The following is a 16,135-nucleotide window of genomic DNA, read 5'->3' as shown; positions in this document are numbered from 1 at the left end:
ACATTTTTTTATCTATACTGAAATAGCTTCCTAACCAGTTTCTCTTCTTTAATCTTACTCTCCTCCACGTATTTTACTTTGCAGCCAACGTATTCTCTTGCCTACTTAAAACCAACTTGTCAGCCAGGCATAGTGGTACACACCTGAAATCCCAGGACTCAGGAAGCTGAGGCAAAAGAATCGCCATGTTTGAGGCCAGCCTGGACTACCTAGTAAGTTCAAGGCCAGCCTGAACTATACAACAAGACTCTGTCTCAAAAAAAAAAAAAAAATCACTCAGTGATAGCCAACTGCTCATGGGATAAAGTTTAACCCCTAAAGGCACATCAGGGACCTTTTGACTGGGGATTTATCTCAGTGGGTCCGCCGCCTGCCTTGCAAGTGGATGGATTCAAGTTCGATCCCCGGTACCAAAAAAACCCCAAAAAAACCCCCAAAAAAACATCAGGGACCTTTCATGATGAGGACCTCACCTACTGGTTCCAGACTCATCTAACATCACTTCTCCCCTCACATATTATGCTTCAACACAATTTCAGGTATTTTAACCCAGGCACTTACCCATGATGATAACTATCCACTACCTCATCAGTAAGCCAGTCATTCCCTTGTCTGTTTATACATCCCTTCTTTTACTATAACTCAAATGTTTATCCAACCACTATTTACTGAGTATTCTCTATTATGTCAAAGATAGGGCTAGACAGAGATCCAACAAGTAATTATGCAGTCAGTCCCTATCCTGATGAAATTTATAATCTAATGAGCACTAAAGAGGCTAATAAGTGTAGTTAAAAATTACAAAGGCAGTAATACAGTATGCAGTGTAATGAAACTTGTATTCAAGAGAAAGGGAGGGAGTTATAAAAAGTGTTGGATGCATCTTTTACATGTGGGTCTTCCTTAATTACAGTCTTATCTCCTCTGAAGACAGGGATTGTCATCTCCATCACTAGCCAGGACAGTAACAGTAATAATGAACATTGCCTACACTATACGACCACTGCCCTGTTTACCCCTGGGCTCATTACTGTGACCAGGCCAAGTGCTCTTATTGACCAAGCCTGGGTCACTGCCCACCCTAAACCAAAGAGTTAGGCCTACTTCACCCAAGCCACATGGATTGCAAGCAGGGAAGGAGTGGTTCTAAAGGAAAATCAGGAAGCTATTATCTAAATAAGAGAGAAGGGAAGGTTTTGTTGTTGTTGTTGTTTCCCGGTACTGGGGTTTGAACTCAGGACCTTGTGCTTGCCATGCAGGCCCGGTTCCACTGAACTACATCCCCAGCCCCTGAGAAGGGAAGGTAGATAAGACAAAAAAAAAAAAAAAAAAAAGCAATCCTCTCTTTAGTGGACAATGTCATTATCTCCCCAAAGTATATCTGGTTTTCTCCCAGGCTAGCAAGGAATTTAAGTGGGACTGATTTGTTCCCCAGCTCCAGGAGAAAGCCCCTGATTTGACACAGCAGTGGTTCTCAAAGTGTGGTTTGGGCCCAGCAAAATCAGTAACACCTGGGCACTTGTTACAACTACAAATTCCTGCCAGGGATTTAACTCAGTGGCACATTCCTGCCTGGCAAGTGTAAGGTTCTGAATTTGATCCCTGATATTGAAAAAACAAAACAAAAATAAAGAACTACAAATTCCTGAAAATCAACCCCAGGCCTACTGAATCAGACTCTTTGCTGGCAGGGCCTAGAAATGTGTTTTAACAAACCCTTCATGTCGTCCTGATACACAAGTCTATGAGCCACTGGTCTATACAGAAAGCTACTCAGATTTTAAGAGTCACCCTTTGGAACACACAGATGGTCCAGTTAAGTGTCAAGCTCAGATTTTTGTGTTACATTTGTGGGAAGCATTGTCTTTTTCTCCCAGGAATAAAGAAACACACAATCCCAAGAGCCAAAGGCAGCCATCTTGTACTACTAGGAAAGCCAACCTGAATAAAAGGCTTCTATCAGGTAAATCCCAGAGATTAACAGAAAAACAGGGGCAAAGCCTATGAGCCTTTATCAAACCATGACAGAGGTCCTCATTCTCTTCGGTCCTTTCAATTGTACAAACCTATAAATACTCTTAGTTATAACCAACTTGAGTTGGATTGTTATTGGAAGTGACAGTATTCTGATATCTATTACATCAAGTTACACGTACATTCCTAAACACCTTAGAGAAAATGTACTAGAAAATACTATCTAGATAACAGGCTCTCCCTAAACTATGGCTGCCAGATTGAGCAAATACAAATATGACATCCAGTTAAATTTGAATTTAAAATAAACAATATTTTACTTTGGTAAGTATGTACCAAATATTGCATGTATTTTATCTGGCAACTCTAAATTTCCACTACTGAGCTCTAGGAATCCAAAGGCCCAGAACAGTCCTGTCAGACAGATATGATAGCATGCACTTCTCTCTGCCTCTCTCTGCACCTCACTCCCTCTCCTTCCTCTCCCTCTCTTTCTCCCTCTCCTCCTCTCCCCTTCCCTCTCATACTGAGATGTAATCCAGGGCCTCATACTGAGCTACACCCTCAGCCTTCTTTATTTTTAATTTTGAGGCAGGGTCTTACTAAATTGCTACACTGTCCAGGCTGGGCTGGAACTTGCAATCCTCCTGACTCAGCCTCCTGACTAGCTGTAGGTATGCACCACTGGGCCAAGCTGACAGCTGCTTTTTTTATAGTTCATGATTATTTGGAGAAAGACTAAATCCCAAGTTCTAAAGTAATGTCCTGTAACAAGGCTAAACCATTTGATTATTCTTTTGAACCTAAACAGAAGCCAGGCAAGGTGGTGCATACACTTCTTGTAATCCCAGCTACTTGGGAGGCTGAAGCAGGAGGATGACAAATTCAAGGCCCAGCCTGGGCAATTCAACAAGACTCTGTTCCAAAATTTAAAAGGGGGATCGAGGGTCTGCTGAAGTAGCTCAGTGGCAGATTGCCTCTGGGTTTAATCCCCAGTACAAAAAAAAAAAACAAGCCCAGTTGTACACACCTGTAATCCCAACACGCCAGGAGGCTGAGGCAAGAGGATTGCAAGTTCCAGACTACCTGGGAAACTTAAGTGAGATACTGTCTCAAAAAATAAATATACATATATTTTTTCTGAAGTGTCATGATTCTGATCCCTGATATTTGGCTGTTGAGTAGCAGTATATGTGGCCTTATCTGAAGAAAGCTTACTCATAAGTTACTTCTATAAACAATTCTGTATAAATCTAGACTGTACTATCATTTACTTGGCTGGAGATGTAGCTCAGTGCAAAGGTCCTGGGTTCTAATCCCCAGTACCGAGGCAGGGGAAGATGTCTTTCTTTTTTTTGGTACCGGGAATTGAACTTGGGACCTTGTGCTTGGGAGGCAGGCAGCAGAACGAACCACTGAGCTAAAACACCCAGTCATTTTTTTTTGGTTTTTTGAGATAGGGTCTCACTATGTAGCTCAGGCTGGCCTTGAACTCACTATGTAGCCCAGGGTGGCCTCGAACTTGTGGCAATCCTCCTGCCTCAGCCTCTTGAGTGCTGGGATTACAGGCAATGTGCCACAGGCCAGACTTCTTTCTTAAAACCAAACACAAAAGATGTTTTATCCTCTATGGCAGCCAAATGAGACAGAAACAAAAATGGAAAAATGTTGCTGAATAAGTATCACTGAGTATTTATAGCTTCTTTTCTTTCCTTTCTTAATTCCTGATCTTTACTGTATAGTTGAGAGCAGTGATGGGAAGCTTTTAGAGCTTTCAATGATACCAACAGCCCACTGCAACACACGTGCCATAGGTTTGCCACCACTGGTGTAGAGTAATGAAGTAGGCAAAGGAGACGGTTCAGTGTCAGACAGGTGCTTCTGGACAAGAAACTATAACTGAAAAAAGGAGCAAAGAAACAAAAAGAATGAGGGCCGGGGATTTAGCTCAGTGGTTCCGCTGCCTGCCTTGAAACTGCAAGGTCCTGAGTTTGATCCCCAGTAACTGCCCCTCCAAAAAAGAATGAGACTACTGAAGCTGCTATGAGTTTGGCAAGTTTTAAAAAAGAGAAGAAGGGCCGGGGATTTAGCTCAGTGGTTCCGCCGCCTGCCTCGCAAACACAAGGACCCGAGTTCAATCCCCAGTACCAAAAAAAAAAAAGAGAAGGAAGTTTAGGATTAACCATGAAAAGATACTAATCAAAGCTGAAGAAGCAGGATTTTAAGTAGTATTGAATGTAATCCCCTTTGGCATTTTTGAGGATATAATAAAGATTTACATTATTTTAAAATTTAATTTAAATGTTAGGCTCATTCTTTCTCTGTAAGGAACAATGTGGAGACAAACTGCAAAGTGTGCTGCCTAGTAATAATGAAAATAGTAAGAATAAGAAGAGATATTCTCTCCTTTTTTTTTTGTCTATAGAAGTAACTTAGGAGTAAGCTTTCCTCAAGGCCACATATACTGCTACTCAACAGCGAAATATTAAGAGATTAGAAGCATGACACTTCAAAAAGGCAAAAAATACTTCAAAAAATATATAATTTGGCATTATTTAGAAAGTTAATTTTTCCCCCGCACTAGAAAATGAACCCAGAGAATGCTAAGCTAAATCCCCAGTTCCTTTTTTTTTTGGTAACAGGGACTGAACGCAGGACCTTGCGCTTGCGAGGCAGGCAGCAGCACCACTCAGCTAAATCCCTGGCCCTTTTTATTTTTAATTTTGAAACAATCTCTTGCTACATTACCCAAGCTAGAGTCAAGCTTGACTCAAGCTAGACTCAAGCTTGGGAGCCTTAGGCTCCCAAGTAGCTGGGATTACAGGCATGTGCTACCATGCCAAGAAGACAGATTTTTAATTATTAAAACATATGAAGAAATATAAAGGTAAGAAATTAGAAAAGTCAATTTGGAAATGACATGCTATATAATTAGTAATATTCAGAATGCAACCACTATTTACCACCTCCATAGCTTCTACCCTAGTCTAAACCACTACCTTTCCTCAACATGCTTGCTGCAATAGCCTCCTAACCAGTTTCTCTACCTCCACCATTCCCAACTTTCTACCAACAGCCAGAATGATTCAAGCCAGGAATCACAGCACATCAATGTTCAAAACATTCTGATGGCCATCTTGGTGGCACATGCCTATGTGGCCAGCCTGGGCTACATAGTGAGTTCAAGGCCAGCCTGAACTACAGTGAGACCCTGTCTCAAATATCAAAACAAAACAAAAACACTGTGATGACTTCTTATTTGACAAGTTTTTAAGCCAAAGTTCTTACAATGGCTTACAATGCCCTACATAGTAGAAAAGCTCCACCACCCACACCATTTCTTGTCCTCTTTTCTTATACTTTCCCATCATTCCCCTCTAGCCACACTGGCCTCCTAGATGATTCCTGAATATATCACAGGATAATTCTTATCTCAGGATAAACTCATCTGATGAGGTCTCTACTGGCACGCTCCCCTGCCCTCACACCAGCCTTATCTACATAGTTAGGTCCCTCACTTCCTCTAGATCAGGCCCTCATTGTCTACTCAGTTAAAATAGCAGTTCTTCCACTCAGCACTATTTTTGTTCTCCGGTTTTTTCTTCACAGCATTTATTACCATCACAATGTAAATATAAGTATTTAACTTATGAATCTGTGTATTCTCTACTTTCTTCTTTCACTTAGAAATGTACACTCCACGAAGGCAGAGGTTTTTGCAGTTTCATTCACTGCCGCTCCTAAAACAATACCTGGTGGTCAAACATTTGTTGGAAAGTATGAATGGATACATGCACAAAAATATTTACAGGCATTTCACAGGTTCCAAGCATAATGCTAAGTGCTTTACAGTTATGAACTTACTAAATCTTCACAACAACCTTATTGAGGGATGATTATCACTCTAACTTTTTAGATGAGGAAACCACAACACAGAAAAGATAACTGCCCAAGAACACACACTAGCAAGTGGAAAAAGTTTTGATGGGTTTTGTTGCCTTAGCTTTTTTGCAGTACTAGGGACTGAATCCAGACCCTCTTGAATGTTAGGAGAGTGAGCTGCATCCACTGAGCTATATCCCTAGCCCTTTTATTTATGTACCACTACAGCCAGCTGGACAAAGTTTTAAGAAGGAAGGGAAAATGATTCAAAGATGGGCTGAGATGGTATATTCTACCTAAGAAAAGTATACACAAAAGATTAGAAATAGGAATTAGCAAAGTATAGTAAGAATACTGACCTAGATAGAAAAGAAATATGAATAGAATATTAGTAATAAAGTTATAAATGTACGGATCATGTATGCAAAGTTTAAGAGTATGTCCTCTGCTAGCCAGGCTTGCTGGCCCATGCTTGTAATTCCAACTCTGAAGCCTGGGGCAAGATGATTGCAAATTTGAGTCCTGCCTGGGCAGCTCAATGAGACCCTGTCTCTCAAAATAAAAAAAATGGCTGGGGATGTAAGTCAGTGTAAAAGCCCTGGGTTCGATTTCCAATACTGAGGGGGAAAAAGACTATGTCCTCTGCTTAAAAGAAAAGGAACTGGGGCCAGGATGTAGCTCAGTGGCACCATGCCTGCCTCGCAAGTGCAAGGTCCTGAGTTCGATCCCTGGTACAAAAAAAAGAAATGGAACTGGTCATGGTGGTACACACGTATAATGCCAGCTATTTTGGAGGCTGAGGGGGGAGGACTGCAAGTTTGAGGTCAACCTGAGCAACTTAGCAAGGTCTTGTCTCAAAATAAAAAGGGCCACGGATATAGCACAGAGGAGAATGCCCCTGGTTTCAATCCCTAGTTTTTAAAAAAATCATCACACTTTTAATGAAACACAGTTGGGTCAATCACATTACATGAAAGCAATGACTAATCTTTAAATCAGAAGATGTAAAAAAACTAGCACAGCTTTTATATCATTTGATTATATTAACATTTATCTCATACTACAGTATCATTTTAAAAATGACAACTAAATCATAAAAGAACTATCTTACCAAACAAATAAGTACTGTATCAAATGAACCCATCAAATGTTCCGGTTAAAAAGATAAAGTCAACCATAGAAATAGGATGCCCAACTCCCTAACAGTAAGGACCACACAGTAACTCCCTAACAGTAAGGACCACAGTGGGCCGGGGATTTAGCTCAGTGGTTCTGGCGCCTGCCTTGCAAGCACAAGGTCCCGAGTTCGATCCCTGGTACCAAAAAACCAAAAAACAGTAAGGACCACAAGGTGGCAATGGTATTATTTCTTCAGCATGGGTCTCAGCAGATATTTTTTTCCCCAACCAAAGGACCATTGTACTAGCTCTCTGCCAAATCATTACTTAATCTAAATTTTACCATGTTAAAAATATCAAGTATGTCAGAGTAAGCAAATAAGCTTCCCTGAAACAACCTTTTCATTTGCTTCAAAACTAGAAATACTTTACCAGGCTGGCCACCAAACTACATATTCAAGTAACTTTTAGACTAACAGTTCTCAAACGGTGGTCCAGAGTTCCTAAACACCCTTCAGAGAATCCAAAAGGTCAAAATATTTCCACAGTATTATGTTTCAAGGACATTCTCTGCCTTTTTCGTTTTCATCTTCTTACAACTGTAAGAACAGTAGAGTTTTCCATAGGCTGTCATATGTGGTATCTCACTGGACTGATTCCAGAAGCTGACACGGGAATTTAGAGATCTTATACAAAGCCAAATATTAAAGGTCTATGCAAAAACATAAAATCATACCACTCTTCTAATCTTTTGGAAAATATAATTTATGTTTTAAACAGTTAACATGTAATATTTGTAATGTTTAAATAAATATTTTTATAATTTTAGTTTCATTCTAACACAGTAAATATCAATAGATATAACCTAAACAGAATTACTGAGGACCTCTTTGGGGTCCTTGGTAATTGAGTCTGAAAGGGTTACTAAAACCAAAATTATTGATACCCACTTTTCTAGACTTCCCCATATGCTTGTTTTTCCAAATAAAACTTTTATTTTCTAATTATCTACTGAGATGTTGTTGCTCTTAAAATAATTTCAGAAGCCAGGTGTGGTGGCGCATGCCTGTAATCCCAGCACTTGGGAGGCTGAGGTAGGAGGATCGCTGTCAGTTTGGGGCCAGCCTGAACTACAAAGGGAGACCCTGTCTCAAAAAAACCAGAAAAAAAAAAAAAGATAATTTCAGAAATTTGATGAGAAAAAAAAAGTCTACAAGGCTGGGGATTTAGCTCAGTGGTTTCGCCACCTGCTGCGCAAGTGCAAGGACCTGAGTTCGACCCCCGGTACCAAAAAAAAAGGAGTAACTTACTACATTTTCTTAAAATAACAATATCAAAACTAAAGTGCTGAGTTAATAGACAACTATCTACAAACATGTGCATGAGTTTATGATCAGTAATGTATAGTTAATCCTCCAATAGCTCCTATACCAAAAGTGGACTCTTGGTAAGTCTATCCAGCAAATGCTTCACAACAGAATAATCCCAATTCCCAAATTCACAGAAGGATTAGCCAAAATGCTTATAAGCACTTATTCTCAATATTATAATCTTAACATTTTTAGAATAAAAAGGTTTTGGTCTCTTTTTTTTTCTTTTCTCTTTTTTGGTACCGGGAATTGAACTCAAGACCTTGAGCTTGCCAGGCAGGCAATGCGCAGCTGAGCTACATGCCTGGCCCTAGAATAAAAAGTTTTGTTTCTTCTAAACAGGTCAGTATTTCCACTGCTGCTGGAAAATACAGAAACATTAAAACACTGAACTCTATTTGGATGCAATTCTTACACTGTCAGTAAGTGACCATAAACCTACCAATCCATGTAGTTATTAGAAATCTTCAGGATGTATGGTAATGATAGTTATTGAACAACAAGTGTTTTAAGCCACTAGAAAATTAATAGATAGGGCCAGGGATTTAGCTCAGTGCTTCCGCCGCCTGCCTCGCAAGCGGGAAGTCCCGAGTTTGATCCCTGGTACCAAAAAAAAAAAAAGAAAGAAAAAGAAAATTAATAGATAAAAATTTTGCATTTATGGGCCCAGCACAATGGCACACGCATGAAATTCTGTCCTCAGGAGGGTAAAGTAGAAGGATCACAAGTATGAGGCCAGCATGGCAATATAGCAAGACCATTTCTCAAAATAAAAAGGACAGTGGCAGGGGCCAGGGATTTAGCTCAATGGTTCCACAGCCTGCCTCACAAGCACAAGGTCCCAAGTTTGATCCCTGGTACAAAAAAAAAAGGACAGTGGCAGAGCACTGCTCAGTGGCAGAGCACTTGCCTAGCAAGTATGAGTCCTTAGTTTAAATCCCTAGAACCATTTTTTTAAAAAGAAATTTTACATTTATGGTTCAGTCTATAATTAAGATGAAAAAATATATTTAAAAGATTGGTAATGGACTGGGGATTTAGCTCAGTGGTTCCGCCACCTGCCTCACAAGCACAAGGTCCCGAGTTCTATCCCCAGTACCAAAAATATATATATATACTGGTACTATTACAATTAGGGGGCCAACAGGGGGCAAATTAGGGGGTAAACAGATGTCTACCTCAAAAGTTATGTAAGAGCCAAGTGTGGTTGTACACTCATAAAAGCCCTGCACCCAGCACTTGGGAGAGGGAGGCTGGAGGATCACTATGAGTTTAGGGTTAGCCTATATTACACAATGAGACTCTGTCTCAGAAAAAAAGGTTACTTAACTCTAGGCTATTGTAATAGCCAAGAATGAGATGTCCAAAGATCTTAAGTAGAAAAATACCTAAAGTCTAGAAAGAAAAAGTGTTCCTACTCAATTCAGCATGTATTGATTGTCTACTACTTGCAAGATCCTGTACAAGCTAAGAAGCTTCTAACCAAATGGAAAGACAATTCTATAGGGAGAAGTATACAGAAATAAAATTTAGACGCTACTCTAAAAATAATGGAAAAAATTCCATCTGAGAAGTGCTAAAAGAAGGAGGAAAAGGGATAGGGGGATAACTTCTAATAGAAGAGATCAGGGAACATTTAACCTGGCAAAGACAGTATCTGACCCGGGTTCTAACATGTATGATTTCAACAAGTAAACATTGGGCATCCCAATGAAAGCATCCCAAAAAGAAGACAAAGTAGGTAAGACACACCAAACACAAAATAGTTTCTACAGATATCACTGTGGACTCTAGGAAAAGAACCAACTGGAAAATTAGGTTAGAAACAAAAATAAGAGGGACTTACATGACAAGATAAGCAATCTAGGACTTTTCTTCTTTTTTTAAGTAGGCAAAAGGAAGCCATTGGAAGGTTTTTAAAACCATTAGAAAATTATTGGAAGATAAATCATCAGATGGTACTTTAAACTAAGCAAGTTCCTGACTTACAAACAAGTTCTGTTCCAGCAGAACTGTTTGTAAGTCAGATTCGTTCATAAGCCAACACAGTCTTATGTAGTATACCTATGAAAGTTTGCAACTCGAATGTTTGTTAAGTCAAAGACCTACTATACTGTAAACTGGACAAAGTAGAAATAGGAAAACAGTGTGCTACCATACCGGTACAGACAGGAATAATAAAGCTGATGTGGTGTCAGAGTTAGGAAAACGACAAACACAAAACATACTTGCAACCCCTTCACACTTGATGATTTACTTACACTTTTTAGTGTTCAAAACACAATTTATCATATAAGACAAGGTTAGTATTCATGTTATTACTATTAAAAATTCATTGGATAAACAATGTCTGAGCACGCTCATGTGGTTCCTTTTTAAAAAGCTGTTAGAAATAACTAACCATATCTATATTAAGGACACAAGAAGGATAATAAAGAACAGCATACACATACTTTCAGCATTCTGAATAGAATCTCATTATGTACAATTTCATTCAAGGAAAACATTTTAAACTCAAAAGTTTGTTTCCACAGGAAATAAAGTTTGGATCGGGATTTTCTACACAATCTTATAACATCCCTACATATAACACATCTTTACATAACAGTCAACTTGTCTTAAAATTATTTTTGGACAACTCAACTCAGTATTTTTCTACTAGGCTAATTATTTTTCAACCATTAGCCCCTTTTTCATTTTCTCCTCTCCTTACCTCCTCACCCAATGAATTCCCTTTGTATGTCTAAAAGGCAAAACACTGTATGACACAGTATGATTCTGAGACAGTTTAAATATATAAATCTTACAATTATAGAAATTTATTAACCTCAGCTTTTATGAGAGAAGTTTCAGTGATACACTAAATTTCTAAGCACATGAATGACAAATGCAGAAGCGATGGTTCACCATTAGAGTGAAACAAAGGGGGAAACACACAATAGATGGGTGGCAAATCTTACAAACTTTGCAAAACAGAAAAGCTGCATCTGGACTGCAGTCACAACTATAAAAGGAAATGAATGCTCCAAAATGAAGAAAAATACAAAATTTGAGTAATCAATAAGAGCAGAAAAGGTTTTTTCCACATTGGTATTAGTTTTTAGTAGAACATCATTTAATACTACCACTAATTTTAAAAAGAGGGTAATTCACTGTTTGCAAGGACACAAGAAGTTAACTTCTATAGGACAATTATACTTCATTACACTTGCATGTACTCAAATCCTTTCAAACATTTCCAAAAATAAAGTCTTATAATGAGGTTCCCTAATGACACACAATTTATTCTGTAGGCTTGGTTTTAACACACTTTAAAAAAATTTTTTTAAAGACTTAATAAAATCATTCTGAACAAAAAGTCACAAAGGCCTTCTGCTTACTCAAAATCATTACATAAAGCACTGTCTGTAATTGCAAACAGGGTTTGAAAATCTGACAGCTAAAAACCATAAAATGAGGGGGACTTAAAAAAAAACTTTTTCATTTTCCATTCTTTCCCTTTAACTACCAGATACACAAAATGTCTGTAACAGTCTTAACTGTTAGCTCTAAAATAAAAATACAGTATATGTATACTTCATATGTATACAGGAACTATCACATATATGTACATATCAATAGTCTTTTTCTAACTCAAAGAGTTAAAGTTATATTAAACTCTATCCCATAAACTAAATCACCATAAATTAAAGAATAAAATATTGCACGTAAATCTCTCTGAGTGACTGAATTCTAAGAAGACAAAAACCTAACGCCACAACTGAGTAAGAATGTCCAATCCCTGAAAATCACTAACCGGCACTTGGTTTCTGTAAAAGAAAATGGTAATCTTAAAATGAATAATCCACACAAGCAACTCAGTTTCTGAAGTTAACCAAAGTAAAACACAAAGAACCAAATCAAACAAATATATGAAATGATGAGCTTTAAAGAATTCCCCCAAAAGGAAAGACTGACTTGAAGAGTGGTATACAGAACATCGTTGCAGGTAGAAGAGTCTTCAATGGGAGGCGGGGGTTGAAGAGCCAACAAAAACCACAACTACGAGCAAGGGCAAAACCGGGTCTTTCTTCCCACCCTCACTCTAGCGCCCACCCCCACCTTCACAGGACAATGGGATTGGGGTCCCAACTCCAAACTTTAATCTTGTAAACCAGAAGCAGCTTTACTGCAGCTCTTAACTGTAAATCTCCCCCTCATCCCAAACCCTGCGCACCCAGAACATTTCTGCCCTGAAAATATCACCATGGTCTTGTTAAACACAAATCAGACCCATCACAAGATTTTTTCTCCCAAGTACCTGGAGGATCCATTTCAATATAAAATATCAGTTCTGTCGAATAAGGCATCATCACCTCCCTCCAGTCTGCGTCATCGCGGTCCATACTCCACACCGTATTGTACATCGCGCTGTCAGGGGCAGGTCGTCAGGAAATATATATGGAAAGCATATATATCTTTTGTCTAATATTTTAAAATCTGAAAAATATATGTGTAAAAGTTCCACGCGGAAATCTACTTCGGGGTTTCTAACGGCCGGTCCAAATCCAGCTATCAGGACCAGAACAGGAATAGGGTCCTCTCCTCTCTCCTACAGCACCCAGCAAAATACCACCCGAACTTTCAAGCTTGTGGGTTTTTCTCTTCAGAAGGTTAGACTCGCTTGGGAGCCGGAGGACAGTAATTTTAAAAAGAGGCTTCCCCAAATCCTTTCTGCACAATCACTCTCCAACGAGAAAAGAGAAAAGCTCCGCCGCCTCCAAATCTTTCTGCAGAAGCCACTTTTGTGTCCTTCAGTTGGAGAATGAAGAGGGGAAAAAACACCTTGGGAGAAAGCTAGGGACGTGACAAAGGAAGGCATAAAAAAGGGGCTGGGGATTGCGTTCAAGTTTCGGGGTCCCACTGGTCCGCAGAGAGATTCCCGAAGTGGCCGGGACTCAGACTCCGTTTCCGTCGGCTCGGAACCGTAGCTGCCGCAGCTTCAGGATTGGCGCCCGTCGGAAAGTCCAAGTCAGTTCGGCTCGGTTGGGCGCTCCCGCCCGGGGGCGAGCACCAACGCTAGCGCTAGACCTCCTCACGCTCTGCCCTGACTCCAGCCACTAGAGTTTCATTTTAACTGCGCCCTGGGAACGTTCTCCCCCGCCCTCTCTGCCTCCCCCCGGCACCGCCCAACCGCGTCGGGCAGGGGGGAATACCCAGCAACGTTACCGCATTTTCACTCCACCACGCTTCGACGTACAGGGAGCTTCTGGTGCCTGAGAAAGTGTTCAAGCAGCTGTCTTCTACTCCGGGTTTCAACCACCCCCGCCTCTCTCTAGAGCTCAGCTCCTTAATCAGTCGTCCAACCTCGCCCCCAGCCTTAATTAGAATGGTACAGTCCGGGCGCTGGCCGCCCGCCAGGAGTCAAAGCCGAGAGCACGCGAGCCAGGCGGGGAAGGGGGGGGGCCGCGAGGTAAGGCGGCTGGTGATTGGCTGATCCTGGTTGCCGGAGCCTGGAGCCTGCGTCTTTTGTCTGCCTTGCTCCAGCGGAGGAGCGGGAGACCCCTGCGCGCCCCAAGCGAGCCAATCAGGAGGCAGCCGGCGCCGGCCGGTGAAGCGGTGATTGGTCAAAGCCCAGTTACTAAGCGGGACAAAGGCGGGGGGGGGGGGAGGGAAAAAAAAAAAAAAAGAAAGAAAGAAAGCGCAAACGGCGGTTACTGACAGGCTGGGCTAGCGCTCGGGGACTCAAGCTGCCCAGAGACAGGCGGGGCTCCCGCCGAGGCTCGGTTCTGCTGGACAAGTGAAGCAGGGGAAGACAGACTGGCGAGACACACCTCTGCCCGGAGACTGGCCGCGGGGGAGGGGAGCGGAGGTGGAGGGGCACTTGCTGTCACTTGGTGGGGGCGCACGCTCGCCTGATCCCTAGAGGGTCTCCAGTCAGAGTCCCTCCTCACAGACTTCTTCACCATGCAAGGGCTGCCCTCTCCATCCCGCGACAAGTTGTCAAATAAAGCAAAGGTCGCCAAACCCTCTTTGAGGACTATTCCCGCTCAGGGAAAGGATGTGCTAAGGGGCCGTGCCACCGTCCCGGCCTTTACCTGAGCCGCTCTCTGCTTCTCTCCAGAGCAGGTAGGCATTTCTCAGGAAAGCATTCGTAGTTCCTCTGCGCTTCCCACCCAAGGACTTTTGAACCCCGAGCTAACTCCCCACACCTGAAATGGTGAGGCATCTCAGCAGACCGTCAGGGTGGAGTGCTCAAGCCAGAGGAAAAAGAAAAATCTTGGAATTACAGTGCGTGTGTTATTTCTGAGACAAATCATGGGTGTTGGAATCTCTTGGCAAAACGACTCTATTCTGTTTCCCTGACAGATCTCTCTGTCTTACACACCCAGGCCTTCCCTCAAGCTTAAAGCTGTGGGATGAGCTTCAGTATGAAAATGCCAAAAATCTCCGTGCATTTCGGAAAGAGCTAATTAACTTGCTGGGGAACACTAAATAGCTAAAAGTAGATTTGTGTCTGGAATTGCCATCCTGCCCTACAATATAGTCTGAGGAGGCCAAAAACTGCTCCATTTCCTCTTTACACAGGAGTAACAAAGCCCATTGTGTTTGAGTTGACAACCTGATTTAAGCCTTAGCAAAACCTCCTACCCAAAGCTGCTGTGCTATATGGAGTTGCCACGTTTCATCCTGTTTCACAAGGTGGTTCTGCCTTCCTTCAGGGTGCCTCAGTTGAGACAGTTCTTGGAAGAAAACAGTCAAAATGTGTATAAACTGAGTAGAGAGTAAAGCGGTAAAAAGCTGGTAAAAATGGGTGGGCAGGGTTAAGCTGAAAAAAAGGGGGGGATTCTTCCTTACATATCTGAAAAATGCTTTCGTACATTTTTGGAATCCAAAGGCAAATCAAAAGCTGGATCAACTTGGGAAAGGGCTCATTAATTTTAATCTCCTGGATCAATCATTCAGGTGGAATGATACTGGAAGATTAACTCTAATTTGTGGCTGGCTTCTCAGCAGTCTCTACTTCACCATATCTGGGAGCCAAAAGTATTCACATTTGTTAACTCAGAAAGCAGATCAGTCAAGGCTAAGTGGTTTATTTTTGTTCACAGGTGTTCATCTGCATTCCCATACAAAATGAGGGTAAAGCAACAAAGTGTAGAAAAGATAATGGTTTTCAGATTTCCACAGCAGCTTTTGACTGGACCATTTTCATCAAGTAGAAATGGGGTTCCAATTTCTAATACAGAGCAATGACCAGGCCTTAATTCACACCTAAGGCTTTAGCAGATCGAGTGAAGAAGTCGCATAGTATATAATCAAATGCTCAAGATGAGCTCATAGAGTAAATCTGTGATTCAACCTTGCTACCTAAAATTATATTACCCATCTCTCCAATTTGAATAAATATTTGAACAGGAGATCTCCAAAGAATAACACTAATGCAAGAGGCCATGATGAACAAAGGGAAAGTACGCTTCCTTCAGATGGGCTTGTATCAGCACTGCCATGGTGGGGAGTGCTTGTTAGATAATGCTGGCCTTTCTTTCAGTTGAGAAGTAGAAGTGAGGTTCTGATTGCTTGTCATCAAACTGCCTTGGGCTCTTTGGCAAAGGTAGAAAATGTTAGCTCTGTTTTCCTGGACTATTTCCATGCTAGAGAATTATATTTGTCTTGGGTGTGGATTAAATTCAGCTCTAAGAGCTCAAACTCCTAGGTCACAACCTGCTACTTTGGGAGTTGCTTTTTATTTTTTCCTTTGGCCCCATCCTTTTTTTTTCTTTTTTTTTTTTAAGTAGTCTTAGGTAAATC

General features: G+C 41.1%; 1 protein-coding gene and 1 long non-coding RNA gene across 5 annotated transcripts in view; one reads left to right on the top strand and one right to left on the bottom strand.

Moving 5' to 3' along the window:
- Pik3r3 (phosphoinositide-3-kinase regulatory subunit 3) overlaps positions 1-14,440 on the bottom strand; it is a 96,477-nt gene extending 82,037 nt beyond the window's left edge. The window contains exon 1 of one of the 3 annotated variants that reach the window (XM_087214763.1): positions 14,422-14,440. Coding sequence is in view for 1 of the 3 variants with exons in the window: in XM_013068548.3 (XP_012924002.1) it covers positions 12,645-12,750 (106 nt within the window). In the remaining 2 variants the exon portion in view is untranslated. Of the gene's footprint in view, positions 1-12,644; positions 13,490-13,552; positions 13,731-14,421 lie in introns of those variants that run through there. The other 2 variants (XM_004872947.4, XM_013068548.3) reach the window with 2 other exon arrangements.
- LOC110347240 (uncharacterized) overlaps positions 13,992-16,135 on the top strand; it is a 37,265-nt gene continuing 35,121 nt past the window's right edge. For both annotated transcript variants that reach the window (XR_002391711.2, XR_002391710.2), the window contains exon 1: positions 13,992-14,452. This is a non-coding gene — a long non-coding RNA (uncharacterized LOC110347240). The remainder of the gene's footprint in view (positions 14,453-16,135) is intronic.

Source organism: Heterocephalus glaber, unplaced genomic scaffold (assembly GCF_053883595.1).
Source record: "Heterocephalus glaber isolate CG9 unplaced genomic scaffold, H.glaber_assembly_v1.0 deba00001451, whole genome shotgun sequence".
Taxonomy (NCBI): Eukaryota; Metazoa; Chordata; class Mammalia; order Rodentia; family Bathyergidae; genus Heterocephalus; species Heterocephalus glaber.
The sequence above is the reverse complement of the archived record's forward strand: the minus strand, read 5'-3'. Positions and strand labels throughout refer to the sequence as shown.